This window comes from Cherax quadricarinatus, chromosome 15 (genome assembly GCF_038502225.1).
Source record: "Cherax quadricarinatus isolate ZL_2023a chromosome 15, ASM3850222v1, whole genome shotgun sequence".
In the NCBI taxonomy this organism is placed as follows: domain Eukaryota; kingdom Metazoa; phylum Arthropoda; class Malacostraca; order Decapoda; family Parastacidae; genus Cherax; species Cherax quadricarinatus.
The window spans coordinates 5038508-5054772 of NC_091306.1; the positions used below are offsets into that span (position 1 = coordinate 5038508).

Consider the following 16265-nt stretch of genomic DNA (forward strand, 5'->3'; position numbering starts at 1 on the left):
GAGCGTGTTTGATAGGAGTGAATGGAGACAAATGGTTTTTAATACTTGACGTGCTGTTGGAGTGTGAGCAAAGTAACATTTATGAAGGGATTCAGGGAAACCGGCAGGCCGGACTTGAGTCCTGGAGATGGGAAGTACAGTGCCTGCACTCTGAAGGAGGGGTGTTAATGTTGCAGTTTAAAAACTGTAGTGTAAAGCACCCTTCTGGCAAGACAGTGATGGAGTGAATGATGGTGAAAGTTTTTCTTTTTCGGGCCACCCTGCCTTGGTGGGAATCGGCCGGTGTGATAATAAAAAAAAAAAATAATAATAATTGTTCAAGTTGGGAGCTGTTCAAAATTTGAGGTACCACTGTACTAGCATATGAACAAGCAACAGTAGAAATAATTTAACATAAGATCAAATCTGGAGATGGTGAAAGGAGTGGAGAAGTAATTTAGAGGTATTCAGTCCCTCAGCCTTGATAAATGTTCATGTCCTTAGATGTGATAAATCTGAAGCATGAGAATAGAGACTTGTATACCAGAGTCAGAGATGAAGTGCAGCAATTAAAGATATTATCATAGGTGGGTAGGACCCACTAGTGGAAGTAGGTCATGACCAAGCATTGGGCCAGAAGATAGAAATAGAATTGTAGATGTCCTCTGTACCAAAATTCCAGTAAGTTCACTTGCATTCATTATTATTATTTAAATGTGTTCTACTTCCATAAAAAGAACGTAATACCATCTGCAGAGAAAAAGTTAAGTGGGTATGTCAGTTAAGGGATGAGCATTGTTATGATCATGAAGTGCTAAACCCCTCTAGGTCATACATTGCTTGAGGAATGGGAAGGTTTGTTCCAAGGAAGGGGAGGGTAGCTACAGTTATTTGGATCAAGAGTCCTGCAATGGCATTGAGGTAACCCCCTGTAAAGGAAGCTGAGATATAAGTCTCGTGTTTCAGTTGTTACACAGCCTCCACACAGAGGTGAGATGTGTGGACTTTAATGTGGTGAAACCTCAATCTGTGCTTTAGAAAATTAAATGTCTTACAGTGTATTTAACATATAAATTTAGCATATTGGAATAATAGGCTCAAGGTGCTGTTTACCCCAAAGGGTCATTTTTATGTAGTGGGTGGGGGAGGGAGAGAATTCTTGGATTGTGCTTGTGCAGTTGTAGCCACCTAAGCATTTTATTTAATTTGGATGGCAAAAAACCACTGCTTTAGATTATTTAGATTATTAATTATTATTAGAAAAATAATCAAATTAGGCACTTTTGTTTTTGTCAGTAGTCAGTTTTACACATCATGACTTACAAACAAACACAAATGTGCAGCTGAAACCCATGGTAGGCAAGTCCTGAAACTTACAGGTTAGTGTGTTAACCACTGGGCCATCTGGCTCTAATATGATTCACCCAAATGGATGAAATTTATAAGAGTCAACTGGCCAGGTGGTTAAAACACTGACATGTGAGTGTTTGAGCTCCTCCCAATCTGGAATTTGTCTTCCTTGTCAATTTCTGACCTCAGATATTTCACCATTTTTCAGTTACATACTTTTTTTTTTTTTTTTTTTTCAACAAGTCGGTCGTCTCCCACCAAGGCAGGGTGACCCAAAAAAAAGAAAGAATTTTTTTTTATTATTTTTTTATTATCACACCGGCCGATTCCCACCAAGGCAGGGTGGCCCGAAAAAGAAAAACTTTCACCATCATTCACTCCATCACTGTCTTGCCAGAAGGGTGCTTTACACTACAGTTTTTAAACTGCAACATTAACACCCCTCCTTCAGAGTGCAGGCACTGTACTTCCCATCTCCAGGACTCAAGTCCGGCCTGCCGGTTTCCCTGAATCCCTTCATAAATGTTACTTTGCTCACACTCCAACAGCACGTCAAGTATTAAAAACCATTTGTCTCCATTCACTCCTATCAAACACGCTCACGCATGCCTGCTGGAAGTCCAAGCCCCTCGCACACAAAACCTCCTTTACCCCCTCCCTCCAACCCTTCCTAGGCCGACCCCTACCCCGCCTTCCTTCCACTACAGACTGATACACTCTTGAAGTCATTCTGTTTCGCTCCATTCTCTCTACATGTCCGAACCACCTCAACAACCCTTCCTCAGCCCTCTGGACAACAGTTTTGGTAATCCCGCACCTCCTCCTAACTTCCAAACTACGAATTCTCTGCATCATCATTCAACACTTTCACCACACTCACACATTATCACTGCTTTTGCAGAGGTGCTCAGAATATAACAGTTTAGAAGCATATACGTATAGAGATACACAACATATCCCTCCAAACTGCCAATATCCCAAACCCCTCCTTTAAAGTGCAGGCATTGTACTTCCCATTTCCAGGACTCAAGTCCGACTATATGAAAATAACCGGTTTCCCTGAATCCCTTCACTAAATATTACCCTGCTCACACTCCAACAGATCGTCAGGTCCCAAGTATCATTCGTCTCCATTCACTCCTATCTAACACGCTCATGCACGCTTGCTGGAAGTCCAAGCCCCTCACCCACAAAACCTCCTTTACCCCCTCTTTCCAACCCTTTCGATATATGTAATTCAACACTTCTGAAAAAATGACAGCCTTCTGTTTGGAATTTTTACTTTAAAATTGCATGTACAGTGGCAACCATATAAATTTTCTCATTAAATTTTACTTGACAGCTTTGCTTATAGTTAAAATCCATTGTATATCCCAAGTACCTGAAATGTATCTGGGAAATATAAATAAAGTACAGTGGACCCCCGGTTCGCGATACTAATCCGTTCCTGAGAGCTCATCGTAAACCAAAAATATTGGAAAGCGAATCAATTTTCCCCATAAGAAATAATGGAAATCAAATTAATCCGTGCAAGACACCCAAAAGTATGAAAAAAAAACTTTTACCACGTGAAATATTAAGTTTAATGCAATAGAATAGTAATTACAATAACAACAATAAATAACAATAAATAATGAAAGAATAATTGACACTTACCTTTAATGAAGATCTGGTGATGATTGATGGGATGGGAGGAGGGGAGAGTGTGGATGGTGTTAGCATTTAGAAGGACTTGAGGTAGCAAGTTCTTTTCTGGGGTTACTTCCCTTCTTCTTTTAATGCCACTAGGACCAGCTTGAGAGTCACTGGACCTCTGTCGCACAACATAACTGGCAGCCTCACCATGCCTAATCACACTATGTATGCCACTACAATTCTTAAATCTTTCAAACCAACCTTTGCTGGCCTTAAATTCACTCACATCACCACTAGTTGCAGGCAATTTTTTTACCAAATCGTCATGCAACTGCCTAGCCTTTTCACAAATGATTGCTTGAGAGATGCTATCTCCTGCTATCTGTTTTTCATTTATCCACACCAATAACAGTCTCTCAACATTTTCTAGCACTTGCGGTCGCTATTTCGTAATCACAGTTGCACCTTTTGCAAGAACAGCTTCCTTGATTGCCGTTTTCTTGCTCACTATAGTAGAGATGGTTGATTGGGGTTTACTATACAACCTGTCCAGCTCCGACACACGCACTCCACTTACGTACTTTGCAATTATCTCTTTCTTCATTTCAACAGTCATTAGCACCCTTGGTCTCAAAGGGTTGGCACTGGGAGCTTTCTTGGGGCCCATGGTGACTTATTTTGCAAAAACAGACACCAAAAACAGTGATAATATGGATAATATGGAATGTACCGAATGTATCCTTAGATGCGCGCACACTGGCTGGCTTGTAAACACTGGCACACACGGGGCAGTTCAAGCCACACATGGACACGTCTTGTACGAACCACATCGCATGCCGGGTTTTGTATCGGGAAGCGAGGCAAATTTTCTGCGATATAATGCATCGGTTACCGGATTTATCGGATACCGATAGCATCGCGAACCTGGGGTCCACTGTATTAAGATGTCAAATTTTTTGGCTCTGAGTCTTCCAAGAAAGACATACCTCATTAATATGGCGGGTTAAGTTCCAGACCACTGCCATAAAGCAAATGCTGCCTTGAAATGAATCATGGCTTTTTCTTTTTTTCCACTTGCCAATTCATACCTAAAAATGTGTTTACACTATCATTTGATAAATTAGACACATGTGCAACTCTTGGGTATCTTTATTGAGGAAACGTTTCGCCACACAGTGGCTTCATCAGTCCATACATAGGAGAAACTTGAAGAACAGGAGGAGAATGAGGTAATCAGTCCCTCAACCTTGAGTCGATGTGTTCAGTCCATCAATCTTGAGTAGAATACGGCAGATGAGCGGAGAAGCAGCTTATAAACCGTATGGCAGGAGAGGTGTAGCAGTCATAGGTAGTGTCACATTTGTTCAATGTGGAAGTAGGTTGTGCCCAAGAATTAGGCAAGCGAAGAATTCCTAAGTATTAAGATCCCAAGAAGTTGCAGTGTCTGACAGGTTTGTAGATGAATGGTTCAGAGAACCATTCATCTGCAACTTCTTGGGATCTTAATACTTAGGAATTCTTCGCTTGCCTAATTCTTGGGCACAACCTACTTCCACATTGAACAAATGTGACACTACCTATGACTGCTACACCTCTCCTGCCATACGGTTTATAAGCTGCTTCTCCGCTCATCTGCCGTATTCTACTCAAGATTGATGGACTGAACACATCGACTCAAGGTTGAGGGACTGATTACCTCATTCTCCTCCTGTTCTTCAAGTTTCTCCTATGTATGGACTGATGAAGCCACTGTGTGGCGAAACGTTTCCTCAATAAAGATACCCAAGAGTTGCACATGTGTCTAATTTATCAACATGTCGGTTCTCTGAACCATTCATCTACAAACACTATCATTTATTAAGTGTGCAATAGCACTATGCCTAAAGAATGATGCAGAAGTAAAAATAATGAATCAAAGAATCTGAAAATTGCCAAAAAGCATCTTAAGAGCAAGGTAAGCACCAAAAATAATAAACATGATTATAATTTAAAAACGTTGTACTTATTACCAAAGTGCTCTAAAGCAAGCACCATCGTAACTAGGTATACCTATTTATATATATACTATGTCCACAAACCAAAAGCTTTTGAAGAGATTAAACCACTGTTCAAGAGTTGACAGCAAACCCACAAATTGGATCCAGCAAAATAATGTTTTGCTCATATTTGTGAACGACTGTCTCTCAGAGGGAGGTGCTCTGATGCTGGTGAGGGGCTCTTGACCTGAGGGATTGGACCTGTGTTCCCCTTCCTGGGACCGAACCTGAATGTTTCTTATTTCCCTAGGCACTGTATGACCTCCCTTATGGGTTTAGCACCCCCCTAGAGATGCAATAGAGAGAGAGATTTGAGTCACTGTATCTTGTTTCTTTATTCCTTGTATTTCAAGGATATTTCAATGGCTTCTTTTACCTCTTCATTAGCATGATTAGCATCCCAAGTATTGCTATGGCCCAGAGCTTCTTAACCCTTAAACTGTCCAAACATAGATCTACGTCCATGTGCGGGGGGGCTCCGAGTGTAGATCTACTTTTTTTTTACATGCTTTCAAGTGGGGAAAATCAAGGTCAGAGCGGTACGCACGTGAACGTAGATCTACGTTTGGACAGTTTAAGGGTTAATTATCTTTTGTTATTACTCTTCATTACAAAAGTTGTCACTTACGAGTTAGCATGCTGCATGTCACCACTGTCAAGGTCTTTATTTACTCCAGTTTTGTCTTGCTAAAATATGCAGAAAAAAATACATTTTTTTACAGTTTTAGTGCAAAATTTGTTATCTTGTTTTTTATATAATATTGCCAGTCTTGCTATCATGGAATCTATAAAAAGACAGTACTAGGCAATACTTAACTAAAAGGAAATTTTAAATTCAACTGCATTATCAGAATCATACCAAGAGAACTGCTCTTTCCCTTGTGTCTCATTTCCTTTCATCAAAATATTCTTCATCTATACTGAAATCTTCCCTGAACTTTGTTGTGTGCTGCACAGAACAAGTTGTTCTACTGCTGCAAGCCCTACATGATTGGCATAATCCACAAAGTGCAGTGAAAATTCTTATTATAAGTAATTAAGTGTCTATGGCCTGTTTGAGCTTAGTGTAAGTGCCAAGGGCCTTGAATGCATCTACAGCCTAAAATGAGGGATACCTGTATATACTGTACAGATGCAGACCAGATTAATCAGTTTGTCTTTCTAGTTATTTTTTCTGAAGAGTAAGTTTATAGTGCATTTTGTTCTTTACAAATAAATCCTCAATGAAATGGACCACTATGTAAAAAATTTTGGATGTACAGTTTGCATTAAGCTGGCAATAACAGCCTGGTTGATCAGGCTCTGATCCACTGTGAGGCCTGGTCATGGACCAGGCTGCAGGGGGATTGACACCCTGCACACCATCCAGGTATACTCCACTGTGTATGTCGTCAAATTGGTGGGGAATGGGCACAAAATGTGCATCCTCCTGCCAATCCCAGATGCAGTCTGGTGGTGGTGGTGGTCATTGGTTATTTGTGGCTGGTTGTGGTGGTAGTGATTTTGGTAGCTGTGTGTAGGTGATGGATGCAGCCTAGGACTGTTGGGGTGTGGGGCATGGTTCACTGCCTGGGCTGGTACAGGTGTCGCCCACCTCTATGCCCCACCAGCCACTGCTGCATGTGTCACTGGCATTGCCTGTAGCCAATGGAAGCACCATCAACTTCATTATCACTGTCTGTTGATAGTGCTGGGTCCCATGATGTACTAAGTCCCTTGGGAATAGCAGCAGGGACACTAACAGACCACTGTATAAAGTGATGCTTCACAGGTAAATAATCATCATCACTTGTAAGGAAATCAAAGTCCACATCACTATCATCATATCTATCCCCAAAGTAAAGGAGAATATTAGCTTTCACTCATGATGTGGACGTGTTCTGAATGCACTGAGCCCAGACATGGATGGCTGTGGGTCACTGGGGTTTTCAGTGCTGTTTCTGGCATCCCAGCTGTCATTTTCAGTCACTAAATGCTCAAATCCATAGAATTCATCCCCCAGATTCAATACCTGTCATTGGCGAATAATACACATTGAATTCACCCGGGAGCGAAAGCATTGCATCCATGCAGCATGGTGGATAATAGTATACAAAGATGGCTATGGCCTCAATTTTTGTATACTGTGCACATTGCACAAACCTGTTTTCTAATGGTTAGACCTACCAGGCCTCTCCTGCCAAATTTGATTCTGCTAGAATTTATGTGGAGATCTATTAAAACAACGCTGGTTTCAGTAACATAAACCTACATGGGAGACAGTGAAAGAGTTAAATCTGAGATCAGTTGACCCAGCAGACCATAGCAATAACAAATAATTCTGGTTATAATCAATTTAGTTTATTAAATGCAAAATCAATTTCCCCTGAGGACTGTAACAGAAATTTCTGGGTTTAACAGACTTTGTTGTTCCCAGACTTTGTCTGTTGTTCCCAGACTTTGTTCATTAAATCTAAGATTCAGTAAATTGAGGTTCATTAAATTGATGTTTTACTGTAATAATGTTTTTATAATTTTTGGTGCATATTATATAATGTACTGTGCTTATTTATACATAATACATTACTAATGAAAACAAATTATCCTCAGATGCAGAGTGGAAGTCGCAGTGGCACACCTGCTGGTGCACTTGATGGAAGAGCAATGTTTCCACATCCGTCATCCGTCCCTGGCCAACAAATCCCAGCTTCCTACCCCAGCATATCTAGCCCTAGTTCAAGTTTAATGTCTCAGAGTGCACAACTTATGGCTTTGGGACATAATATATTTTCTGGGTCAAAATTTATGACTGGGACACCTCCAGAGGCACATAGGTATCTTCCAGAATCTTATAGATTGGCTGCAGAGTCACTAGATCAAAATAGATATGGTATTGATAGTCCAAGAATGTCAGCAGATCCTTACAGACAGTCAAATGAATCTCAGCGCTTGCCAGCCGATCTTCAGAGAATACGATCAGAGTTACAGCGAACAGAAGAACAAAATATAGATATATATCAAAGGCCTCCTAGTGATTCTTATAGAAACCCAGTAGACATACAGAGAGCACAAGACTCTAATCTACAACAGCGACTTTCTGACCTCCAGAGACTGCAGTCAGATTCTCAACGACTGGTTGCTGAGGCTCTGCGTCCATCAGTATCAGAATCAATACGAAGTCCTGAGGCCCCATATCGTGGTATAATGTCTGATCCCCTGAGGCCGCCTTCAGAACCCCCTCAGCGTACTGTGCAAGAGTCCATTCGTAGTCATGCAGATGCACAGCGTATGGTGCAAGAGAGCCTTAGAGACTACTTCAGCCCTTCTCAGAGAACTATGCAAGAAAATTTAAGGTCACCAACTGACCAAAGAATGATATCTGAAAATTTGCGTTACTCCTCAAATGATAATCTTCACTCTGATTCATTAAGATATGGAACAGATTTAACTAATCAACGCATCATGCCAGAAAACTTACGTGTAGGAGCAGAAACTCCTCAACATTTACAGGTAAGGGCAGACACACCACATATTCAGGCAAGGTCAGAAACTCCCCAGCATGTTCGAGTTGGTGCAGAAACCCCTCTACATCTTCGTGTAGGAGCAGACACCCCTCAGCACCTTCGTGGAGGGGCAGAAACTCCACAACATCTCAGACTGGGAGCAGAAACTCCTCAACATCTCAGACTGGGAGCAGAAACCCCTCAGCATCTTCGTGGAGATGCCGAAACTCCTCAACATCTTCGGGTAGGAGCAGAAACTCAACATTTTCGAGTAGGGACAGAACCTCAACATCTTAGAATAGGGGCAGAAACTCCTCAACATCTCCGAGTTGGCACCGAAACTCCACAGCACATTCAAGTTAGGGCAGAAACTCCTCAGCATCTTCAAAGTAGAGTGGAAACTCCACAGCACATGAGGATTGGGGCAGAAGCTCCCCTTCATCTGCGAATTGGAGCAGACACTCCTCAACATTTACGAATTGGAGCAGAGACTCCTCAGCTCCTTCGAGTAGGAGCAGAGACTCCTCAGCACCTTCGAGTAGGAGCAGAGACTCCTCAGCACCTTCGAGTAGGAGCAGAGACTCCTCAGCACCTTCGAGTAGGAGCAGAGACTCCTCAGCACCTTCGAGTAGGAGCAGAAACTCCTCAGCACCTGCGAGTAGGAGCAGAGACTCCTCAGCACCTTCGAGTAGGAGCAGAGACACCACAGCATCTTCGAGGAGCAGAGACTCCTCAACATCTCAGAATAGGAGCAGACACACCACACCATCTCAGAATAGGTGCAGAAACACCACATCATTTACGAGTAGGATCAGACACACCACATCATTTGCGAGTAGACTCAGAGACTCCACATCATTTGCGAACAGAATCAGAGACTCCACATCATTTGCGAGTAGGAGCAGAGACCCCACATCATTTACGAGGAGCAGAGACTCCACATCATTTACGAGTAGGAGCAGAGACTCCACAACATCTAAGAGTAGGAGCAGAGACTCCACAACATCTAAGAGTAGGAGCAGAGACTCCACAACATCTAAGAGTAGGAGCAGAGACTCCACAACATCTAAGAGTAGGAGCAGAGACTCCACAACATCTAAGAGTAGGAGCAGAGACTCCACAACATCTAAGAGTAGGAGCAGAGACTCCACAACATCTAAGAGTAGGAGCAGAGACTCCACAACATCTAAGAGTAGGAGCAGAGACTCCACATCATTTAAGAACAGGAGCAGAGACTCCACAACATCTAAGAGTAGGAGCAGAGACTCCACATCATCTACGAGTAGAAGCTGAAACGTCTCAGCACTTGCGATTAGGAGTAGAAGTCTCCCAGCATCTTCGAGTAGGGGTAGAATCTTCACAGCAGCATCTTCGAATAGGGGTAGAATCTTCACAGCAGCATCTCCGCATGGGCTCTGATAATCAACATCATCATCATCATCATCATCATATGGGAGTTGAAAGTAATCAGCATATGCGACTTGGAGCAGACACACCTCATCATCTACGTTTATGTTCAGAAACTTCTCAAACTCATTCTTTAATGCCAGAGAATCTCAGGGTGACAAATGAAGCATCTCGAATGGTGCCAGAAAATCTTTGTGTGACAGAGCCCTCACACCAAGTTATGCCAGAGAATCTTCGCATTAATCACGATAACACGAACACTACAGGTGGCATGAGGATGAATGCATTACCCCCTCAAGATTCCCCTATGCCTTCCATGCGCTCACATTATGATGCCTTGACGCATCGAATGATGTCAGAATCTCCACATCAGATGCGAGAACCAATGAGAGTTGAGTCGCCGCGTTATTCAGAATCATTGTATCGAGGAGGAGAGTTGAGTCACAATAGTCTTGGTCCACCAACTCCTGTATCATCCATGACCGATCCTTCATGCACTCCTGTACCCACACAGCATCAATTTTACACAGGTCATTACAATGCCCAGTTTAACCAGTACATTAGTGATGGCCAAGACCGAGATCACCGTGATAATATGAGAATGGAAGATGATCTAGAAGTAAAACCATATCTTGATGTCAAACCCTTTAGTCAGGATTACCCTCCAATGCTAGGACATGAGCTCCCAATGGCTTCAACTCCCAAGCCACCAAAACCCAAAAGACCTAAAGAACCAAAACCTCCTCGTATTCCAGTAATACACAAGTGTAATGAATGTGAAAAAATTTTCAAGAATAGCACTCAACTAAAGAATCATATGTGGCGACATACAGGGGAGAAGCCATTCACATGTGGAGAATGTGGATCAAAATTCACTCAGCAGGGCAATCTTAGAGCTCATAAAAGAATCCATACAGGTGAGAGACCATATCAGTGTCCACAGTGCAAGTCTTGTTTCACTCAGCTGTCAACATTAAAAACACATCAGAAAATACACTCTGATGAAAGGCCATATAAATGTGATCAGTGTGATGCAGCATTTAGACAGATAGCTAATTTGAAAACTCATGCTGTCACACACACTGGTGAAAGGCCTCATAAATGTGATCAGTGTGAGAAAGCATTCACACAGAAATCAAATCTCAAGGCTCATAAAAATAGGGTTCATTGTGGGGAAGCAGGCATGCCAACAAGGAGAGGTAGAAAAAAAAACCCCAGTGCAATTAAACCTTACAATTGTCTTGAGTGTGGTGCAAAATTTACAATGAATAGCAACCTACGGATCCATATGAAGCTACATACAGGTGATAGACCCTTTGAATGTGATCATTGTGGGGCTGGATTTGCTCAGAGATCAAATTTAAAGACGCATATACAAAGAATGCATGGAAAGGGGCCAGGGCAGGGAAGGCGTAGAATCAAATGTGATGAATGTCCAGCAATGTTTAGACTAAAACGCTGTTTGAAGACTCATAAAAAGAAGCGTCATCCTATCAAGAGCCTTAAAATCAAGATCCTTAGAGAATCAAAATATTTAATGAAGTCTGAAGGAGAGGAAGGAGCTGAGGGTGAGGAAGTAGATGAAGGCGAGGATGGAACAGAAGATGGGGATGATGGAACGGAAGGGCCAAATTTTGAACCTATAGTTCAGCTTTGTGAGCCAAAAGAAGAACCATATTCACCTAGCTACAATTCAGACTCTCCCTTTAACAAGGATGAGTGGCCTAAGGATGTTGAAGGAAAAGGTATTAAGAGTAATAAGGTGCAAGTCAGTAGAGAAACAGGACCAAGAGGCGCAGCGGATGTTAAAGAAAGAAGAGAAGTAATTGTAGATGGTGCAGGAGGAGGGGAATATGAACAGAAGGGTGTAGAGGAGGGAGACTGTGAGCATCCCCATGAAACTGAATCAAAAGCTCTTCCACAAGAGTCTCCAGAAACAAGTTTAAGTGTAAAGTGATGAGCTTATATGCACAGTGAAGCCTCCTAAAGCTTAACCTTGATGTCTCTGCCAAATCTCACTAAAAACATTATTGAATAACAGAAAGAGGCTAGAGATAGCTGGGTTGATGCTTTAATTTCACTATTTTTCATATGGCCCCAAATTAGCAAATTATGCCACAAATACCTGTACAGTACTGTGAATATTGAACCAGCATTGTGTTGTGGAGTTATTGGTTGTGGTGGTCAAATGTTCTGGTGATAGAATGCTGCAGATGCTAATGGTCAAAAAGTTGGTCATCGTTTGTTCGACAGCCATCAAGGATGTAATGTTAACACAGTACATCTCAAACAAGGAAAAGGTCTTTTTGATTGTTAATTAACTTAATGTAGCATGCATTATGTGATTTTATATACATTATTTATGTCAAAATTTTTAAATAATTGTATTATCAATCATAAGTTTTAACAAAATTGCAAAGTAAGTGATTCAGCAAATAAGGCTTCCACATAATTTTGCTCCACTTCATATTAAGGGCTTTCTTGAAAATCCTCATGGGCACTTTAAATGAGGTTGCACATTTTATCATTTGATTATTTTACCATCTATATTCTAGTGATACCTCAACGTCTTTATAGTTTGTGATAAAACAGTAAATGTCCACATATTGAGGGAAAGTATATTCACAGTTACACCAGTGATGGGTATCAGTTGTGTTCCAAAGAACTGGAGAGATTTGATGGCATTTCACTTATGTTGCCCTTATTATATTGTTGCCATTGTTCTTGCCTACTGTATTTACACAAGTTGGGAGTTTTACTTGATAACCTCCTACATTTCTTGTTTTACTGTGAGAAATTATTCCACTGCAGAAATTGATCGAGCAAACGAGATTAGGCTGTATATAGTTTGTTGTGAGAGACTTCAGCGTTAGTGAACAGGTTAGCTTTCTCAGCTCCTGAAAACAGCTTTAATGTACCCTGAAAATTTTTACCATAGCTATCTATATGTGCACTAGATGTTGATGCCCTAAGCTTTCTTCATCTGGTGTTCCTGGTTATGGTTTAAATTTGTTAGGGGTATTTGATCTGATGGCTTTAGAAAGAATGGTTAAGAATTCTTCAGGTGTTAAGTTGTGATTGCCCAGGTCCCTACACCTCATTGTTGTGAGGAATCATTTTCAGTGATTGAGAAAGAGAGGGAAACTCAGGCATGTTCATCTAATCTGCTTTATTTGAAGTTTTAATTAATTATCATGTAATCATGTATTAAAGAGACAGACATTTTATTAAAAAATTTTGACGAGAAAGAACAAATAATGAAATTTAGTTGTGATAGTTTTTCCTCTAAGCAGAGAATTTGACCTGAGAGAATTAATGGGCTGGTGCTTCCTTAACTTTACACACTGGGTTTGTGACAAGGTCGGTACATCCTTACAGGGGAGGCTCATTAGGGCTCAGCTACCCACTCCAACTCAGGGAAAGTTGATCCTCATCAACACTCCGTCTACCAGTCAATAAAACACAGTAGTAACTCAGCTGAGCTTAGAGAAAGTAGAGCTACAGGACAAACATTGATTTATATAACATAACATAATAAATTTCTTGAAAGTTTAAACATTCAGAAATGTAATTTTGTAATCATGCATCCTTTGTGGCTTTGTTTTTCTGATTGTGAAATACATTTGCTTGTTACTTTGTTCCCACAGTGGAGCTGATTTATCCAGATCCAAAGAAAGTTATTTTGTTCTATTTACTATATATAATCAAAACTTTATTATATAGTTCGTGCGTGAGTGTCATTTTTTCATTAAGTGCTTTGTTGTGAGAACAGAAGTAGAATATAGATCATTACCACTCATCACTATTGGCCACTTTATGGTTCCTTAATACACATGACTAACATATCCAGGAATTTTATAAGCGAATAGTGTAATACTTATCAGCTACACATGGTGTTAAGTGCCCGCCATCATTAATATTTTGAATTTTGAGTTGTTGATGTACTAGACGGGTCCCCCAAGGCTCTGAACAACTGACCGTGACACATTTTGGATGCAATTTGCTGGTTTCATCTTCTACGTGTCTTTCTTGTCTTAACTTGAGCATATTTTTTTCTTAATTTAAGGTTTTTGACTTCTACTGTGCAAAAATTTTTAGAACCCCTAGTACCTGTAAGACTTTAAAAGAACTAAAATGAAACTGCATATGCAATGCCTCTTTATTACTTTATATAATTAATAGGATTATAGTGTGTAGAACTGATAGTATTCATATATATATATCTATATATATATATCATTCAATCACATATAGTGGCAGCCTCTGAGGAGGCTTTCTTGTTTGAGGAGTTTTGCATGCATGTGTTTGTAGAGATGGATTATGGCCTCTTGAGACTATTTGAGTGTGTCTGCTGTGTGTGTTTATTGCGAGTAGTTTCTTTAGGGGGATAAAATGACTGTGGGGTCCGTTCTGCCATACATGACAATTTTACTTAATTACCTGATATAATTTTTTAAGGTCATCTCTAAAAGGCATATTTGAAGTAGGTGCACATTTTCTCTGTACTGCCACCAATCAGTGACCTGTGTAATATTGGGTATCATTTACACTTGTGTACAGGAAATGAATTCTGTATGTGTATATATGAATTTTTAGTGAATTTGATGAGCGAAAGAACTTCAGTTGATCAACAGTGCGTTTTAGAAGCATTTGTTGGTGTTAGTGAAGAGAAAGAGGCATATGATTTATATGTCTGTTAAATGTGAACCTTTGCTTTCAGTGATGGAAATAAGATCTGCCTTTAGTATTACCACATTTTCTTGGCAGATATTGTATTTTTGCCGAAGTCTTTTGACATGTCATATAGTACCATTAAGTAATCATTCAGGACTGAATCAAACAGTCTGGAATACGTATACGGTGCATCAATTTGTTGCCATACAATATCTGTTCTGTCATAAGCTTGCTGAAATATATGCTTCTGGTTTACCAAGCTCATGTTAGGAAACAACAATCAATTTATTTAGAGGTTATCTTGACATTTGGGAAAAATTACTAAGTTGAGTTTAGCAGATTGAATTTTTTTGCAGGCCTATGAAAGGGCAGAGAACAGCTAGAAGTGAAGGGAGATGGGTAAGGAGGTACTCAACGTTGCACTTTGCTGAAGGAACTTGGGGATTATAGTATGTGTATGAGGTTGAACATTACACTATATTATTTTTTCTACATTAAGGCTTGAACTTTATCATTCAAATGGAGTACATGTGCCTGTATATATACATGCAAATAGACAGACAGACACACCCACACACACACACACACACATACACACACACACATACACACACACACATACACACACACACATACACACACACACACATACACACACACACACACACACACACACACACACACACACACACACACACACACACACACACACACACACACACACACACACACACACACACACACATGGACACACACACACACATGGACACACACACGGACACACACACGGACACACACACACGGACACACACACACGGACACACACACACGGACACACACACACGGACACACACACGGACACACACATGGACACACACATGGACACACACAGACACACACACACACACACACGGACACACACACACACACGGACACACACTCACGGACACACACACACGGACACACACACGGACACACACACGGACACTCTCACGGACACACACACGGACACACACACACACGGACACACACACATACACATGGACACACATACACATGGACACACATGCACACACACGGACACACACACACTCACACACACACACGGACACACACACACGGACACACACACACAGACACACACACACACACGCGCGCGCGCGCGGACACACACACACGGACACACACACACACACACACATGCACGGACACACACACACACACACACACACACACACACACACACACACACAGACACACACACACACACACACACACACACACACACACACACATACACACACACACACACATACACACAAAACACAAACAAAAGCAGACATTCACCCCTTTCCCAAACATGAATACATTTAGTGAAAACATGCTCCTGCAGTCTATTACTTCTAAGAGATTTACTGTACGGGTCTTTGCTTAGTTAGCAGTCATGTGAGCAACCCCTAGATGTACAGCGTTGAGGGCTTCCTTGAACTTGTATCCCTATGTGAATCAGCCTTAGATTACAGGGTGACATATCACCCTTATGAACTATATCTTGTGCCAAATGTGGTGTGTAGGCACAAATCCAAGTTATCCCTCAACGTAGCATTTCTTTGTTCAGGCCCCACAGATAATTCAGGAAAACTGTAAACACAATATTGTCTCTCTGTGGTGTGTGGGACTCGCTACAGCAGCAGGGTCTTCT

General features: G+C 41.2%; 1 protein-coding gene across 2 annotated transcripts in view; it reads left to right on the forward strand.

Annotated features, from left to right (window-relative positions):
• LOC128692138 (uncharacterized) overlaps nucleotides 1–15864 on the forward strand; it is a 63473-nt gene extending 47609 nt beyond the window's left edge. For both annotated transcript variants that reach the window (XM_053781162.2, XM_053781163.2), the window contains exon 3: nucleotides 7590–15864. In XM_053781162.2, coding sequence (XP_053637137.2) covers nucleotides 7590–11846 — 4257 coding nt within the window. In that variant the 3' untranslated portion in view covers nucleotides 11847–15864. The remainder of the gene's footprint in view (nucleotides 1–7589) is intronic.
• The last annotated feature ends 401 nt before the right edge of the window (nucleotides 15865–16265 follow it).